The sequence below is a fragment of the Calidris pugnax genome, unplaced genomic scaffold, assembly GCF_001431845.1.
Source record: "Calidris pugnax isolate Ruff unplaced genomic scaffold, ASM143184v1 scaffold425, whole genome shotgun sequence".
Lineage (NCBI taxonomy): Eukaryota > Metazoa > Chordata > Aves > Charadriiformes > Scolopacidae > Calidris > Calidris pugnax.
The window spans coordinates 188,833-207,435 of NW_015091137.1; the positions used below are offsets into that span (position 1 = coordinate 188,833).

The 18,603-nt window shown below is 52.7% G+C and overlaps 1 protein-coding gene across 2 annotated transcripts in view; it reads right to left on the minus strand.

Annotated features, from left to right (window-relative positions):
• STK11 (serine/threonine kinase 11) overlaps window positions 1-18,603 on the minus strand; it is a 38,359-nt gene that overhangs the window by 16,510 nt on the left and 3,246 nt on the right. For both annotated transcript variants that reach the window (XM_014958666.1, XM_014958665.1), the window contains 5 exons: window positions 12,511-12,594; window positions 8,908-8,997; window positions 7,710-7,842; window positions 7,093-7,229; window positions 6,454-6,581 (listed from right to left, as the gene is read on the minus strand). In XM_014958666.1, coding sequence (XP_014814152.1) covers window positions 6,454-6,581; window positions 7,093-7,229; window positions 7,710-7,842; window positions 8,908-8,997; window positions 12,511-12,594 — 572 coding nt within the window. The remainder of the gene's footprint in view (window positions 1-6,453; window positions 6,582-7,092; window positions 7,230-7,709; window positions 7,843-8,907; window positions 8,998-12,510; window positions 12,595-18,603) is intronic.

Genomic DNA, 18,603 nt, shown 5'->3' on the forward strand with positions numbered 1-18,603 from the left:
AGGGTCGGGGTGAGAAGAGGGAAAGTTTCCTCCAACAGACTCAGGAGGTGCCCGCTCTGCTCCACGCTTGTTACAAAGCTTGACAACAGAAGGGAAGGAGCAAATTTGGTCAGATTCTTCAGAAACTCGTGAACGGGACATAACGAGCCTCAGCCAGCAGCACCCAAGACACTCTTCAGGGAAGGTTCCAAGAACATACTCATCTTGTCAGATTCTTCAGAAACTCGCCAACGGGACCTAATGAGCCTCAGCCAGCAGCATCCAAGACACTCTTCAGGGAAGGTTCCAAGAACATACTCATCTAATGAACGTGAACAAAGTCCCACTCTGGGTTACCAGGAGTTTTGTTTTCCCTGGATGATCCCCCTTTGCTGCTCCTGCACAGGTAGCACCAAGAGTGAGGTTTTGGTAAGAGGTAAGAGCAGAGGAGGACCCTGCCCCTTGCCACCAGCCAGAAGAAAGGCCGGGAGGCAGAACAGCCTGTCAAGAGGAGTTCAGAAAGTCAGGAGAGGAGCAAACAGCACAGAGCACCGGGGAGAGCAGCACGAGGACACAGGGAAAACACAAGGAATGTGAGATCCATCTGGATGGAGCCTTCAGAAGGGAGGGCTGGAAAGGGACACTGGAGTTCAGGTAAGAAGTCACGAGGCCCTCACAGATGAGGTTCTGCAGTGACCAGACGTGACGGAGGAGATCAATCACCACCAGCACACGCCGTAACAAAAGCTGATCTGGAACATCTTCCCTGTCGGTTTGGTTTGGATCACATCACTAACAGGAAGGAATCCAGGCAAAGAAGAGGTACAGCACGGAAGGACTGAGGTTATTTCCCCCCTAGAAACCAAACTACAGTTTCCCATGGCAATTCAGAAAGGTTTATCCCTGCTGACAGGGTCTATCTAGGGCCGAGGGGGTCACTGCTGCCCCACGTTACACCCTGTGGAGCAGGTTAGAGGAACATGGGGAGACCCCTCCAGGTTAGAGAAGGTCAAGTGCATCACAGGCATCTGCCCTCGTGAACTCGAGGCACCGGAGCCTTCAGAGCCCAACTCCCCAGAGCCCTTCAGACAGAGCACACCGGAAACTCAGACTTGCCTCGTCGAGACCATGAAAACCACCATCCTCCTCTGCTGGAGCCACAGGGGCTGAGCTCAGCAGGAGCTACAGTACAGCTCCCCCTGCTCACGAGCTCCAGACCTCGAGTGGGTCCTGATCTCTGGTACCTTCTGCCCGGGACAGGCCAAAGCCCTGCAAACGAGGAGCCCCAGCTGCAGCTGCAGCCCCAGCCAGCTGTGGCAGAGGCCATTGCCAGTGAACTGCCACTGGAGAAAGCCCTCCTTTCGGCAGCGAGTACCACGAAAAACTCCCTTACAGCTACAGAAAATGACTGTTGGTTTATCACTGAACACAGCCTTTATCAGGGCCATCTCCACAACAAGAGTCCTCACAATGTGTGTCCCTCCTTTGCTCTGCACCCCAACACGTGTTCGTGGCCAACCCTGCAGCCTTCTTGGGGTCACGGAGCTGAGGCTGGAGGGGACCTCTGGAGCCCACCCCTTGCTCTGAGCAGGGTCAGCTCAGAGTCCAGTTGGGTCTCAAATGTGTCTGAGGACGGAAACTCTCCAACCCCCCCTGCAACCTGTCCCAGCTCAACTGCCCCCACGGGAAAGGGGTTTTCTCACTTTCAGGCATAATTTCTCCTCACCTTACAAGAAAAGAAGTAATAATTGGAAAACAAGTTGGGAAGGTGGCTCAGAGAAATAAAAAATCCCACACCTAATTAAATGACCTATTAATAAGATTATTAGAGAGTAGTTTCACAGCTGAGCTGCCCAAATGTGTTGGCTTTTTTTTTTTCCTTTAAAGGAATAGGACTGCAAAGAGATCCTGCCTGGAGTCCAGGGGACAGCAGAGCAGGCGCTGGCTGCGTGAGCTCATTAATGGAACCACAAACGGGTCAGTCAGGACACCCCCCAGCCCCCAGTTTCTTTAAAGACCACATTTCCAGGTGATTTTGGAATCCAGCTTTCAAGTTCAGGATAAACTTTTGCACATCCAGGCAGGTCCAGCCAGAAGCTCTTCCCAGAGCTGTGAAGCACAGGGGGCATTTTGGGATCAACGTCAGCGGGGGCTGCAGAGGAGGAGCCACGACACCCTCCTGAGCAGCTTGCTCTGACCATTGGAAACAAGAAACAGGCAGTAACTCGAGCACTGTTTGAGGAACAACAAGGCTAACGAAGAAATTTACGGCATTTACCGGGTGAAACTGGTACAAGCAGAAGATGAAGTTCTGAGGTAAATTATGAAGAGGCCTAACAGCACCGGTTACAAAGAGCCATGGTGCAGAGCTGCTCAGCTCTCAAGGCAATTAAAAAGGCATAAGGAAGATAATTGAGCAAAAAGAATATTTACTTCGATGAAAAAGGACCATATTTTGGGCAACGTCTGGAAGAAAATGGGCAGTCCACTCGCCGAAGACACACGCTCATGCGCTGAGCTGCGTGAGTCACCGCCGGCAGCTCCCAGGCTGGAGCCCTGCTCTGAGACAGAAACATCCCGGACCGTTCCCCAGCCAGCGCGGAGCCTGCCCAGGGCAGCCCAGGCTCCCTCTGCCATTTAGGGTAAAGAGCTCACGCAGTTTATGTGCGGCACAGACCAGGCGCTGGGAGAGGCAGATGCTTCAGCAGGACACCCCATCCCAACCTCTGCTCTGGGGCACTTCCGAGGGACTCGCCGTGCCCGGGCAGGGGATGTTGTGCCCCTTACGGCACGTCGGCACTCCCCAACTCTCCCAAATCGTGGCAAGGGGTAATCTGGAAACCAGAGAGCACGAGCCTGGCTTGAGCTCCTTCCAGCCTCCAGCCCACACACTTCCACACGCCTCAGCACACACCGGTCACACGTGTGACACCATCCCTGGCTGTTCACAGACAGCACCTTCAGGTGTGTGGTTTGAGGAGCAGGAAGGAACCGAACAGCAGGAGCCAGCGGCCTCAGCCTGGATTTCACTTCAGTCTCCAACTCCTATCAACATTTAAAGCAACCGATATAAAGGCAGTGTAAATGCAATTTGCAAAATGAGACAGGACGTTCTCCCTCTCCTTCATCCTCCCCAGGCAGAGCCAGCCGTTCTGACCACGATCTCCCTCTGCAGGCAAACCTCCACCCGGGACGGAGCACACGCAGGACTTGCCAAAGGCCGGGTACAGACACCAGCCCGGGGACTCCCTGCGACCACAGAATCAAAGCCTCCCACCGTCCTCGGGACAAAATCCTCTGCAGCAAGAGGTCAGGGCAGTTCTACAGAACTGAGACAACAAAATGCTGAGAAACAGCCAACTTGGCCATAAGGCCTGTGGCGGAGCCTGGAAATAAATCCAGATGCTTCCCGCAGGGGCTGCAGCCTCAGAGCTTTCTCTTTCAGTAAAAGTGTATTCAAAAAGGAGAAAGGAAAGCTCAGCTGGTGAGTTTTTCTTGTCCAGAAGCAAACTGCACACAAGTTGATAAGTCATGTGCAGATGGTGACACAAGAACCTCTCGGCTATTTATAAATGCGTCCACTCTGACACATCTTTCCTGACTGCGGGTACAGAAGCCAGAAGAGCACTAGACCTTCTCTTTTCTACCCAGGGAAGAGTATAAATAAAGCTTCATCCCTGATTAGGGAGACAAGAGGAGCAGCATCCCAACTAATCTGTTGAAATACACTGTTCATGTAAGTCTCTTTATCAGCCAAATATCACAGAAGCTTTCAGTCCTCTAAATTCTGCCTCATCTGGAAAGAGGAACAAAGAAATGAAAACAAGCTTGGGGGGGTGGGTAAAAAACCACTAGAAAAAGCAGTCAACAGAAGAACAGAAAAACCCTTTAGAAGCGTATTGTGTGCTCGCCCCGCAGCCAGGCCAGGGCTGTGATCAGCCCAGCACTTACAGCCGGAGAGGAAACGAGCACTCTGCAGCACACTGAGCCCTTCCTCACAATACACCCAGCACAAACGCCTGCAGCACCGCAGAGTGCTCCCAGAGTCTCTTAAAAGCCCCACAAAGGCAGAACGACGTCCCTGGAGAGACAGAGCCGAGCTGCAGGAACCAAAGCACCAGCCATTCACGGTCTCTGATCCGCTGGCTCGTGATTCAGCTTCAGCCTCTGCAGAAGGAGCAGGCACCTACCAGGAAATGCAGATGTTCTGGAGGAAAAACATGAACTAAATAAAGCATTCGGGGTATGTCACCATGGCTACGCGGTGTCCCCTCCGCAGGGCCTGGCCCTCGCCTGCAGCAGGCTGGAGAGATGCTCAGCGCCCCCAGCATGGAGGGGCTGGGGCTGTAACTCAGTCCCCACAGGTCCCCCGGGTGCTCCAACTGCCAGAAAAAGTAAAGTGTGTCAGGCCAAACAAGGACAGCATCAGGATGTTTCACCAGCTTTTACTGTGCAATGGCTGCATCCCACAAGATGAGGGGTGGGAGAGGGCTCTCAGGTGAGATGGAGGGAGAACAGCAAGAGGAATCCTCAGGGCCTCCCACCACCCTGGAAGAAAGGGTTAATTTGAGAGAAACACAGACATCTCCCCCCAGCAAGCTCCTCTGCCGGGAAAACAGCTCCACTTGCATCTCTGCAGGGTTCAGAGCAAGAGGGATGAAGGCAGCCAGCAGGCTGGATGAAGGAAGAGGTGGACAGCCTTGGACAAAGGGCATCAGGTATGAGGCTCCTCCCTTTAAAATGGGGCAGAAGGAAGAGTGGGAGATTCTGACTCCAGGTCTCATCCAGGGGATGGAAAGAACTAAAGAGGGAGTTACTCTGCTGGTGAAGTGTAAGATTTTTAAGCTACCAATATCCTCAGGACAAGCAAAGAGTAACAATGGTCACACTGCTTTTCCCCAGGGTCCAACACGGAGTGCAGCCCGTGCTCATCCCACCCCCGGGGTTGTGCCAGCTGTGCCACCCACAGTTTGAGGCTTTGCCTGGCAGCCCGTGCTCATCCTGACCCCAGGGCTGTGCCACCCACAGTTTGAGGCTTTGCCTTTCCCAAAGCTGTTAAAGGTTGTTAATGCTTTTTTTTAAAAAAAACATGGAAATAGCTCATTTCAGAACTGGCATAAAAACACATGGAAATAGCTCATTTCAGAACTGGCATGGGGCCAGACAACCCAAACCAAACCAGCTCCCCCCAGGCAGGCTGTCAGGGGTGCAGCAGCCCCCGGGGCCATAGGAGCCCCCGCAGAGGCGGAGGTTGGACACACAGCACCATCTGCTGCCCCCGAGGGGGGACACCCCCGTCCCCAGCACCCCCACACGGGGCCGTGACCCACAGCACAGGCTGGGGCTCACGCTCCCCGTGGGCAGCGCAACCTTTCCTGCGAGGCACAGCCCGCTGTCCTTTGAGGCACAGAGCGCAGCCGTAAAATGCTTCGAAATTGTTAACCTTTTTTTTTGGCTGGCCACAAACGGCACCAGCACCACGGGGGGGACACAGCACCACACACAGCCCCCCCTGCTCCCAGCAGCCTGACCACACTGACCTCCCACCCTGCACAGCACAAGAGCCACAAAAATAAACCTGAAAGAAGGGAACGTCATTTCGCGTTTGAGGCGTGACCTTTACAGAGGGCTGAAGTCAAGGGTGAGCCCGAGCATTGGGCTGGGGAGCCCCCACCGCAGCCGTGGGGCAGAGCTCGGGCAGGATCCCACCTGCTGGAATCACATCCTCTGTGCTGCCCGACGGGCATCACCAGGGGATGGTCACCAGAACCACTGCCCTCCCATCCAGCTTCCAAAGGGAGAGGCTGCTCAGCGCTAAACCTCAAACTGCTGCAGTGACAGGAACACAAAAACCCAGACAAAACCCACAGCCCTCTCCTGCCACCCCGAAAGCACCACCCCAGCTCCAGCACAGCCTCGTCACTTTGCCCCAATACCCTTGGCAACTTGAAATTGGGGGGGAAGGAGATGACGACAGGGAACGAAGGGAATAAGTTCTGAGCAGAGGCTGATGAGGAAGGACAGCAGAACCTGATGAGGAAGGACAGCAGAACCTGATGAGGAAGGACAGCAGAACCTGAGGACTAGTACTTCATGTTACAGAAAGCTTGGGCAAGAAATTTAACTGAGTGTTCTCACTTGCAAAACCACATCAGTGCTCTGATGCCATTTTAAATTTAGCCTCTTGTGGGCTTTGTCTTTGGGTTTAAAAGCTTCCCAGAGCAGAAGGATCATCATGTAAGAACCAATTCTATGGACTAGTGACTGCTTCAGGGTCTAGTGTATCTTAGGAAAACATCAGTGTTTAAGAATTCTCAAGGTCTGGCCACAGGGTTCACCAGCAGAAGCCCCCTTTCTCTGGGACCCTGTACCCCCCAGGACACGGAGTGAAGCTCTCCCCGGCACCACACCAGCTGAGCACGTGCTGCACCCACAGATATCACCTGCACTTTTGGGGTCCCTTGGGAGACTCACCTCTCAATAAGTCTGAGAGCGGAGGACCACAATCCTCTGGAATTGTGTAGTCACCTTTCCCGATGTTTTCAAATAATTTATAGATATTATCCCCTTCAAAGGGGTACAGACCCGTCGTAATGTTGTATCTGTGAAGGCAGAAGGAGAAGCCGAATGAGGAAACGCACACAGAACGGGGGCTCAGCTCTTACGTGAGTACATAAACCTAAAGCAGCCAAGAGGAAAATAAAAGATGAATATTTGACAGGATTTGGAAAGCCTCTTTAAACTTAGCCCTCCTTTATCACAGCCTCTTCATTCACATGAGTCAAAACCACCATGACACCTCCCCGACGGGCTGGGATGGAGGAAACTTAAAAATAAATACTAGAGATACTTGTGGTTTCTATTCTTGCAGCAGCTGCGCGTCTCTGATGCTGGGAAGGGGCTGGCAGATACGCACTGGGAGTAAAGATTACCTTCTGCAGAATTACAGCCACTTCGGGGAACACTCCCCCATCCAAAGGGGGGACCAAGGCACCCCCACACCTCCCCGCTCCCCCCACACCCCCCCGCAGGGCAGGGATGGCAGCAGACAGACAGGACTGAGCTATCTGGGGGGTTAAGCTCTGCAATGACAACACCCGGACGGGCACTTACAGCGTGACCCCCGCGGACCAGATGTCTACTTTAAAGCCTGAAAAGGTGTCCAGGCCGTTGGCGATTTCGGGCGGCTGGAATGCTGGCGACCCCTGGCTCGTCCTGCACGTGTCGTCCTCCGCGAAGGGATGCAGCGCCTGCGGCACAAGGGACACGTTAGCTCCAAACCTTCACAGCACATCGTAACTGTCAGAAAAGTTTCATCTGGGGAAACAGGGGAAAACTCTGCTACTGAACATCTGCTCACACAGCGTGAGAAGGTGCCACCACAGCAACCACACGCCAGCAGTGACACTCCTGCACCTCTCCTCCCGAGCTGGGGCACTCCCCAGGTAACAAAGAGGATAAAGTTACGTAGTTTATTGCCCTTTCACCACACTTTTGGGTTTGTCTAAGATGATGAATTCCTCCAAACACTTCCCGGATGGAAGCTGTGGACTGTTGGCAAGGAGTGTTTTGCCAATTGCAATAAATATTCAGAGTCACTGTTACACTTGCAGAGGGCTCTGCAGAGCAAAAGCCTAAACGCACAATAAACCAACCGGCACCGCAAAGGAGACCTAAATCCAGAATGTCAGGCTTCCCACATTCCTGACTCCGCTGCCCTTCTCACATACCTCTGCTACGCCTAAATCGGATATTTTTAGTGTCCCATTGGTTGTTAGCAGGAGGTTCCCCGGTTTTATATCCTTGTGGACAATCCCTTGGCTGTGCAAGTATTCCAAGCCGTCTATAAGCTGGCAAAAGTACCTGCAGGAAGAGTTAGAGGAGAAAAAGTCAAGCCCTTCCGTAGACCGTGACAACATGAAGCATGGGGTTACCGGGTACAAGTCAGAAATACATTTACACTGGATGAGGAACTCGAGATTGAAGTGTGGGGTGTTAGAAATGGCACTTAATCTCCTGCCAAAGTCCACTGTTCCCTGCCAGGGCTGCACAGCAGGGTCCCCACCACCGCAGCAAAGGGCTGCTCTGCACCAAAGCCCTCTCCACAGCTCCCCGTATTTTGGAAGTGCCGAGCCCCAGGCTGGCACAGACCTGCCTTAACGCTGCTTTAGCCGAAGTGAAGTTACCCCAGCGAGTTTCCTTCAGCCAGGAGGGGTGTTTTGCTGTACTTCAGGGCAGAGACTACGTGCAGGGCATTACTGTAACGTAACGAGCGCTGACAGCCCGGCAACGACTGCGCAGGCAAGTTTTTTTCTCTCATAATATCCAGAAGCAGTACCTGCTCTGTGATCTCAGACACCTTTTTTAAGTAAAATGAAAATATGATCATAAAATGACGTAGTTCCCACAGATTCGCTGGTCTGCACTGATTTGAGATACGTGCCAATCTTCTTGCAGCTATTTCCAGCACTCTGAGGTTCCTTTACTCGTGGAGTGAAAGGGGCTGCAGCTGATCCCATCTACAGGCTGCCCAACAGCTCAGGCTGGGTACTGCCAATCCCTAATCCACCCCAAAATGTTAATCTCTCCTCTGACACCGACCCACAGGGCTTGCCTCCCTTCACACAGGGCAAGTCCTCGGGGATTCCAACCCCACACACAGGAAAGGGGCTGGAAGGGCTGTCACAGATCTTGTGATGCAAAACAAGAGTAACAGAAAATTCAATAGAAAGATGTTTTTTCTTCCCAGAATCTAAGGGCTGTCCCTGCCATCACTTCAGTAGTTTTTCACTGGATATGAAAGATGCAGTTATTACACCAAGCCAGTTTAACATGCAGCCAGTCAAAGCACCAGAGCAGACCATGCTCTTGAATTCCCAGAGCACAGCAGAGAGGCTAAAGCAGCCCCAGGAACAGAACTGGACTTACCCGTGAGCCTGAAACACCGGAAACCTCTTTTCTGGGACACTGTCCAGCATCTCCTGCATCCCGCACACACAGTACTCCATCACCATATACGTGGAGGCAGAGTTAAGGAAGATTCAGGGTTAAACACTCCTCAGGCCCAGGCACTGGTACCTGCCATCACACACCAGAGGGGCAGAGCCCGAGCAGGGCTGCTCCTCCCCAGGCACCCACCTTCCTCCAGCCCCACAACAGGGGCAAAGAACCCACCAGAAGGTTTTTCTGCTCAATAACCAGCTGCAACTCCATGATCAGACCCGAAACAGGATGCCAACTCCATGGGAGTTAAGCTGGGGATCTCACAAACATGATGGAAATGGGATAATACTCTGAAGTGGCTACAAAAAGCCTGGAACCCCCCAGAAGAACTGCAGCCTGTTCCCCCAGCTGCAGCGTGACAGTGAGTCCCCATCACCCCCCCAAGTTTCTGTTATTCCTAACTTCAGTCCCAAAACAATATAGTACATTAACAGTATGCACTATTTAACAGCCCCATCCCCACGGCAGTATTTCAGTAGCAGGAGGAAGGATCCCCAGGGAGCTGGAAAGCTTTTCTGAAACCGCACGGATAAAAAAAGTTACAGCAGAATGCCAAGAGCTGGTGGCACTTTTCAGCATTTGTTCCCTTGCAGCATATTCTAGTTTTCATCTCCTTTAACGCTGGGGCCAAACAATGGAAACTACACAACAGCCTAAAGCAGTAACTGCCTGTTTCCCTCCTCTATCCCGGCTTTTCCAGGCAGACTCTGCTCCAGAGGGGGCTGCCAGGAACAGACCCTGAGACATCTGCTGGCTCTGCCAAGGGAGTGCACCTTCCAGCCCCAGCAGAGAGGAGCGGGGCCGTCAGGCCACGTTTCCAGCAGCACTACGTGTTTCTGTGGTCCCTCTAATTATTCCTGGCAGATGCCTTCTTAACCTAAGCCTAAAATAAGTTGCTTATGTCCCAGGATGCCATCTTAACTCCTGAGGCAGGAGAGGCTAACGGGATGACCTGTGCTTTAAGCAGGATCTGCATGAGATGGTGCTGCCTTTTTGCAGCCCATTTTATCCTGGAGCTCAAAACACTCTGCAAACTCATTAAACTCATGCTACGTTCTCCACATGAGCCGCCCTTCGGAGGGATGCTAAAACACTAAGACTTTACGATGGGCACAATGCCAGCCAGGAAATCAGCAGAAGCAAGAATAGCAGGAAGAGCTCCCAAAATTCATTCCCACCGTTTCTTCCTCGGGAAGAAATCTGTGAGCTGCTCACATCCCAGGGATGGGGAAGACGTCGACTCTCCCACCTTCAAGAGACCAACCACTAACAGCGACGACACGGGCTGCTCCCAGGAAGCAAAGCCCAGCTCTCGTGCTGATCTGCAAAGCACAGCCTGATTTTGGGCCACTGGCTGCCAGGCTGGTGTCACCCCTTCCCTTGTGCCTGCTCCCTCCCTGGGAGAGCAGCCAGCTGGGAGAAGGAGCTTCCAGGCTGGAGCAGATCTGTTACAGGTGCCCCAAGACAAGGGAGGGTCTCAGTTCCTCTGATCAATAGGGTTCTGCTCCCACGCACCACAGCACGGCCTGGTGACAGGAGCTGCTGGAGAAGGTGCCAGCTGGGACGCTGCTTATTGAACTGGGGTTATTTTCTGCCTGGATTAGTTCTCCATTCATCACCAGCTCCGCATTCCCAGCCACAGCAGGTCATTGGAGCAGCCCATTAGATACTAAACAGAGTTGATATTTTCAATCCAGTCACCACGGCTTTCCCTTTCCCAAAGAAAATCATTGCAGGCTCTGCCTCGGCAGGGAAGTTTTAAAGCTCTACCTGCCCAAACAGCTGCAGCCCGTGCGTCGCTTCTACCAGCAACAGGAACTCAGGTGGGAACAGAATCCTTCCTTCTACAGCCCCAGTTTCAAATGCCACAACGGTCATTCTGGAAATGAAGAAGACTTTCTTTTTTGATTAGCAATGGGGAAGTTGACATCCCTCCCCTCCACCCCACCCAACTTCCACCTTGTGTCGCTTCCTGCAAGGCAGGAGTGCAGACACGGGCACGACTACGTGTGCGACGGGCAAGGGAATGACCTACAGCCCAAGGGAGAGCTCCTCTGGGGCTGGGGCTGTTCCCAGACCCACTCACCAGCGGCTGTCACATTCCCAGCCACACTACACAGACACCAGCGCATGGAAACAGTGAACCTACACTTCAAAGGGGAAAGAACCAAACCCAAATTTGTCCTTTTTCAGCCACTGCTGCTCAGAAAACAACGCAAGGAGCACCCTCCCGGGCTGAGAGGTCACGTTCCCCAAGGCCCGTTTTGGGCTGTCATCACCTGGAACCAACACACGAGGTCTCTCTCGGGCTCCGTTTCCCCTTCTCCTCCAGCAGCCCAGCTCCTTATTAATTAAATGCTGTCTTTCTATAGAGAGTAATTGAATTGCAGTCCCTTCGCTCTGTTAAGGCTACAAAACACAAGCAAAAGTTGTCATGCTTTTTTATACTAATGATTTGGTGGCGGAGCATTTGATCTAATTAAAGCACACAATTAAATTACCCATTTTCTGAAGTGCTGTAATTGGAAGACAGTATTTAGAAAACACTGTCAAAAATAAAAGCAACCATTTATAACACGTACTACGACAGCTCAGCTCAATGAACTCACACACTGGTCTGAGTCAAAGAGCACTCCGAGCGTGGCAGACTCATTAGAAACCCAGCTACTGCTGGAAGTTAAGCTGTAATTAGTGTGGTCACTGTCTGAGGGACACGGGGCGCTGGAAGAACTTGTTGAAGTCAATACCCTGAGACCCTGAGGCCCAGCTTCCATCCCAGAACGGAGCAGTTCAGCTCCAGCAGCCGCAGGTCTCCCAGGAACGACACCCTGTGGGTCTCTCCTGACCATTAGACCTTTAGGTCACTGAAGGCACCATCACAGGGGACTTTCACACCACCAGCAGGACAGGGGTGGCTCAGGAGCTCACTTCATCTCCTTAGGGACAACCAGAGCACAGCAACTGCCCCCAGAAATGGCAGCAGCACAGACCCCCCAGAGGGAAGGGGAACCCCACCCAGAGGCTGCTGAACCAGTACATTTTTTCTTCTTTTGAGGGCAAGAAAAAAAAGTACCTAAACCATTGCCAAGGACTTAAAGGAATAAGCATTACAAAAATTGATTTCACATAACAGAGACAATAAAAGGTCCATCTTCAGGGGAAAAAGCACTAAGACACACCACAGCTGGGCCAGGAGGGTACCAATGGCAGATCCCCAGCTCTTTTTCCATCTCGGAGGTCACACAATAAACACAGGGTCTGAGGGTCAGTTCTGCCCCAGCCCAGCCCCACATCTCTAACCTGGGGACAATATTTCATTCCCTAACTGGGAAGCTGAGAAACTTAAGAAAATGTACTCGTGTGGAAAGTATTCCAGACATGCAGCATGTTTAATGCCAGCGAAAGCAATTTTAAGCTTAAGAAACATTCAAAAGAGCTTTAACAAAAGCAGAACTATAATGATTCAGCGCTATAGCAGAGAGCAACGGGAATTCAAACCTTAGTAACAACTGTGTGAGAAAAGGATATATTTTCTGCTTCTCTTCATTGTATAACACATCTACCAACTGGATAACATTTTTGTGCCTTAATCGTCGCAGGAGCTGGATTTCCCTGTGGGAAGAGAAAAGGGAAAAAGTTAAGTTTCAAAAGCCCATTTCCTTACTATGGAATGAAATTAATATTTTCTGAATCACATGGATTTTAAAGACACTTCAAACCATATTAGTCCCAGCTGCTGCACCCAAGAGGACGCCTCTCACTGTCTGACAGAAGGACCCGTGTGCTCTTCAATCACTAGTCCCACGTTACACCACGGAAATACCCGCTGGCCGCTGACGGGGACAAGGGACAAGTGTTGGTTTTCTCTGGGCAGTGATTTTAGTCCATTGGTAAATAACGGCAGAGAATTACCCTCAAGGAGCCACCTACCTTTGTGCCAGATGTGGAACTGGCCCCAGGAACACCCTGTGCCAGGGCTATGGTGCCTTTCCACACTGAGAGAAATCACTGAAACTTAAATACGGAACATCAGAAACAGACTGACCTACCCAGGACATCAACAAGTGAAACTAAATGGAGTTTTGACTACACCAGGTGAAATTCACCTGAAGAGGGGCAGAATATGATTTCCTACATAACATGTAAATGACAGAAAACCCAAGAGAGGTGAATCCCCAGCACAGAGCCCGGTGCATCCTGCATCCCCCAATCCTGCATCCCCCGGGAGTGACACGCTCTGCAGCGGGAAAGGAGAACTCAGAAATGAAGTGACCAATGTGAGAATTACAGCATTAAGTCTCAAGAACAAGTTGAAAGCAGGAGTTCCAGCTAATAGCTCCATTTCCTCTAAATTTGAGTCCTAACTGAACAGTTCAGAGATGTGAACTAAATCCTCTGTTTGTGGAGAATAAATGATACAGAACCAAGTGAGGAGATGTTGTCCCTCAGCTATGAAAACAGCCCCTGTATGTCATCTCAGATCAGCTGGTTTGATCTTTGTCTCTTGGGATTCTGTACCGTGCCCCGAACCACATTCTAGGATCTTTTGCATTAAACTGGAAAACTCTGCAGGATGCCAGCTGGGAGGAGGAGGAGGAACAGGGGGATCAGGACGGTCGGGTCAGGGTGGTTCTGGCGGGGCAGACACTGCTCTTCACTTCTCCTGCTGCCGGTTCCTGCACTGAACTGCTCAGAAACTCCCCTCCAGCTCCTCTCTTGGGCCCTTTGGAAGAGCTGCCCTGAGCAACACACTCACATTTCAGGAGCTGGGACTCTCGGAAGCGGCGCTACGAGGAACTGGGAGCCCAGCTGGGGAAGCGGGAGCCCCTGAGCCCCTGCCCAAACAGGTCCCAGAGCCACTCACCCCTTGCCCACCCAATTAGCCGGCCTCCAGTAATGAGCTGTGGCCAGCACGAAGGCTCCTTGATGCATCACATCTGATTAAGGAGCCTGTGACTGCCCCTCAGAAAGGCTCACAGGCAGCAGGAATACAAGCAGGTTTTTAAAGACCTTTTAAGGATCCCTGACCAGCAGCTTCACTCCACTGCCCACACCGAGGCCGGGAACTCTCCCCTTCTCATATATGGCTTAAAACAAATTAGGAGAGCTACGGAGAAACCTCGGAGAAGCAGGCAAAGCTCAGAAGAGTGTTTAGTTTAAATGGCAGACAGATTTGCAAAGTGATGCAGCCACTCTAATTATAGTAATGACCAAAAGGCTGAAGTGGATTAAATTAGCATAGAAACTGCAGCCAGCATTAGAGCAGGGCTGAGAAGTCCCTGCGTGATGAAGGGAGCTCGGACCCGGCCGGGCCAGAGGGAGGGAACACACACACTTGTTTAAACAAGACCACTCTGCTGTGAGGGTCAGAGCAAGCTTCCAGTGTTAGGAACACGTTTAAAAATCCTGCTCCCAACAGCTCCTTCCCTGTAATGCGGCTTGAGAGCACAGATTCTAATTCCTTCCACCTTTAATGGACTAATAAATATTTCATATTCCTGTAATGATTATTTTGTTTCCAGGAGGACTCTGTGAACCAATCTAAAATGCCAGTGAAGTGCCCCCACCTCCAGGGCAGAGGCCAAGCAGCCCATTTCCCAGAGGAAAGAGGACTATTTTTAGCGTCTCTGGCATTCCGAGCGCCGGAGGAGCAGAGGCAGCCAGAGCAGTCACCTCCCATCCCAGTTGGGTTTCCAGACTTCTCCGAGGGAGCGAACAGAGGTGCTCACCTCCTCACAAGGCACCTAAATTGACTTTTTTCCAAAATTAACATCAAAAAGCACCCCTCCAGCCCACTGCTCGCCTCCTGCCCGTCCCACATCAGCCCGGTCACTCTGCTCAGAGCTCCAGGACACCCTCCCAGCCGCGGCAACTTCGCCTCCCCTCCTTGCTGCCTCTGACATTTAACACGAAAGCCCTCGAGTGTCCAACAAGACAGACTGCCAGGGTTTGGGGCCTGATTCAAAGTACAACCAGCTCAGAGGGAAGAAAGAAAAGATCTTCTAACTGGGAGTTTCTCTGTCAGACCCATTAAGCTCATCCTGGCAGATTAAGATTTACCCCTCGCGAGGGACCTTGCCCCGGCAAACAAGGGGGGGTGGTGGTGCTCAGACCCACACCCAGCAGAGCTGTCCCCTTGTGCCACGGCCACACCACTGGGAGATGCCCAGGACAGCCTGGGAAGACCACATTCTTCCCTGGACCGTGCCAGCAAGAGCACATCCTCACCGTAAGGTTCAGTGGTCTTTCTACGGTTGGTTTTGAGGCTCAGTTTCATCAAAGCCATCCTCACTCAAATAAAAATGAGCAATGCAGTCAAAAGATTCATTCCCCTCCTTTGGTTCTTCCTGAGTTTTTAGGACACACGTGGTGGCGAGTCCTTCCCACACCACCCACCAGACGCAAAGGTTTGCAAGGGGTCTGCAGCAAGAGCCTTCAGCCTCATCCTCTCCCCAGTACACAACCGTGGCCCATCCAGGCTCCCTCCATCCGGCACGTGGCTGAGGAGCCAGGCACCCGGCCCTGGCCCCGCTCCACCACGGCCGGTGCCACGGCGAAGGGCTGGGAGAACAGCTCCATATGCCAGTTCTGGCACACACCGCCAATCCACTAACGCCATCCTCGCTAATTGCTGCACAGACCTCCAGAACCATTCATTTGGTCTTGACACAACCAAACAACTACCTTATGTATTTATTTAGATTGATTTTGTAATCCTATAGAGCCAAAGCAAATTTTAATTACACTTATATGCCACAAAGCAGATTAACATAGTTAAGGTCTAACTCCTGAGCAGCTTTTTCCTGTTTTGTTTCACCTGAAATATTGCCCTCCACCTGCAAGGATGCAACTTGTCCTTTCCTCCCCACCAGAAGCTGCCCCTCTCAGGTCCCAGGAGCAGGAGCGGTGTCTGGGGTCAGAGACGGGGCAGAGCATTTCACTATTTCCTTCTTCAGACCAAGCCTTACCCATCTGAACGTGCACCTGCCATGGGGAGGGGCCGACGTCGGTACGTGTGGATGAACCCAGAGCCCATCTACCTCTTCCAACCTGTACCATCCAAACGGTTCTTCCCCAGCCATTACCCAGAATGATCTGTGGGCACTACAGCATCCCCCCACCCTCCCGCTGCTCCCCCTCCCCTGAGGACACAACATGCCAAGGTACAGAAACGTCCCCCGTGGTCCCCACACCACCCGGGAGCCCCCAGGGCATGAAACGCTGCGAGGGGGATCCACGTGTACCCTCTGCCCCCAAACGGGGACCTGGCCCCTGCAGGAGGTGACAGCTGCCCCCGGCGCAGCCGCCCGCCCTCCTCTGCCGAGCAGTATCCAACATTTCACTCCAGACCCGAGCAAAGAAGGGCAGAGCCACCCGGTTACCCCTCCCCTTCCATTTAGAAGGGCCAGGAAAGGGCTGAGTCAGCTCCAGCCCATCTCGCCTCAAGCCCCCGCAGCTCCCAAGGGGTCCTTCCTGCAGCAAGTCCTTCCTTCGGCAGAAGGGTCCGTGCTCCAAGGGGAGAGACTCTTCCCTTGCAGACCCGAGGAGCAGACTGTCCGTGTCCAGGCCCACCACACACCTCACACCCCCGAGGAATCCTAATGAGCATATATTCAAATCCAAGCACTCACCGAGCGTGGTAAGTACAGTACAAGGCACTTGGGATACGCGCAGGAAGTCCCAAGCACTTAATTAAAATGTGAGGCTATTAGCACACAGTTTCATTAAACTTGTGCTGCTACAGACAAATACTCTGCCCAATTTTCTTTCATCTTTTTGGCAACCCTGCTAAACTCAGCTTGTGTACTGACTGGAAGCAGCAATTAGCCGTAGCACTGCCTGGTGGGTGAGGCCACCCCAACCCTGCTGAAGGGAGATGAAGATTCTGCATCGATTTAGGGAAACGCGTGTCCTGTGAGTTCGAACCCTCAGCATCCTCCTCACCAGGATTCCCAGGTCCCTCAAGGGCTCGTTTTTCAGGGGTGGAACTGGAGTATTTTAGGGTCGGGGAGAAACACTCAATTTTAAAAGCCTCGAACATATTTCAGTCATCATTTCTCCGTCCCTGGAACTCTGTCACTGCACCGAGAGACAGGGCTGGGGACACCACGTCAGGAGTCACCGAGACACGGCGCCGACACTCAGAGCTCCCCGAGCTGTGGCTCCAGCCCCACAACCCAGGGCCCTGACCATGGCACAGCCGTGTGCGCTCCCCATGGCACAGCCGTGTGCGCTCCCCCATGGCACAGCCGTGTGCGCTCCCCACGGCTCGTCGCTCCTGCGCTCCCCGTGCCCTCATTACTCGCTCCTCAACCCAGGGCCCTGACCATGGCACAGCCGTGTGCGCTCCCCATGGCACAGCCGTGTGCGCTCCCCCATGGCACAGCCGTGTGCGCTCCCCGTGCCCTCATTACTCGCTCCTGTAATTACCCAAGGGCCAGCAGTCTAGGAACTGTTTTCTAGGGAATTTCTCTGATGACACACTATCAATGGGTCCCATCACGGCAGCAGCAGCGATGCCGAGGCGCCCTGTGCTAAGGGCAGAGGCAGGAGCCCACACTGTGATAATTCAGTCCCGTCCCTGTCAGACCAACCACGGCACCCCCATAGCTTTCTCCTGCCCGGTGAGAGGTGCTGGAGATGGCTCCAGGGCAGCGGGCACTGCCTCCGCAGTTTCAGAGAAAAGTGCCCAACAAGGTATTTGGAGACCGAAATAGCAAGTGGGCACTTCCAAGAGATAAGCACTTTCAAACCAAGCCTGAACAGCCGTGTCAGTGCCCAGAGCCTCTGCCAGAGCACTTTCAACACCTTTGCAGCACCGAGCGAAGAAATTAGCTCCCTGAGAGCAGACTGAGAGATAAGACCTTACGCGGTGACTCTACAGCAGAGAAAACAGTTCCCCAGGGATTCAGAAGAGTCTCGCTCCTGACCATCTCCCTGGACACTGGCGGGGGGGAGCACCAAGTGGGGGGTTGTTTCTAGTCCTGGTGGCAGATGAAGAGGTTTTTAATCTCAAGGGGCACCAACTGAAGCTGGGATGTGCACAGAGATTAGACAACTAATCGCAGCCATCTCTCACACGCTGAGCTGCAGACACCCCGGCTCGATAAGGCCACAGGCGGGGGGTGGGGGGGGAAGCCTCATTAGCACAGGAATTACACATTTACTCATTGCTTCGTTTGTTAGAAGCTTTCAGGAAAGTGGAACCCACTGGTGCAGCTCAGGCCTGATTTGCCATCCCATCACACGTGAGTAGTTTCCTGGGTATAAACCACCCAAAGCTGCTCAAGTGCAGTTGTAGAAAGTGCAGTTTTGGTGGAGTCTGGCCAAGCAACGGGACGTTAAACCCCAACAGGTTCACAGAGCTCTCCCCTGCGCGACCTGGAGATACAGCAATGGTTTGCTCCCCCCGTCCGTACAGACCCAGAGGAGTTTGGTGACAGATCTCACCACCACAGGTTTATTCCAAGAGGAGACAGCTTCCCCCGCCTCCCGCAGTGAGTAGAGCCCAAGGTTTTGGATTAGGTCAGATTTCTGCCAAAATACCACCTTTTGCCTTAAAAAAATTCACCACTGAAGAAGCAGATAAAGCAGACAAATGGTGGGGGGGGGGGGGGGGGG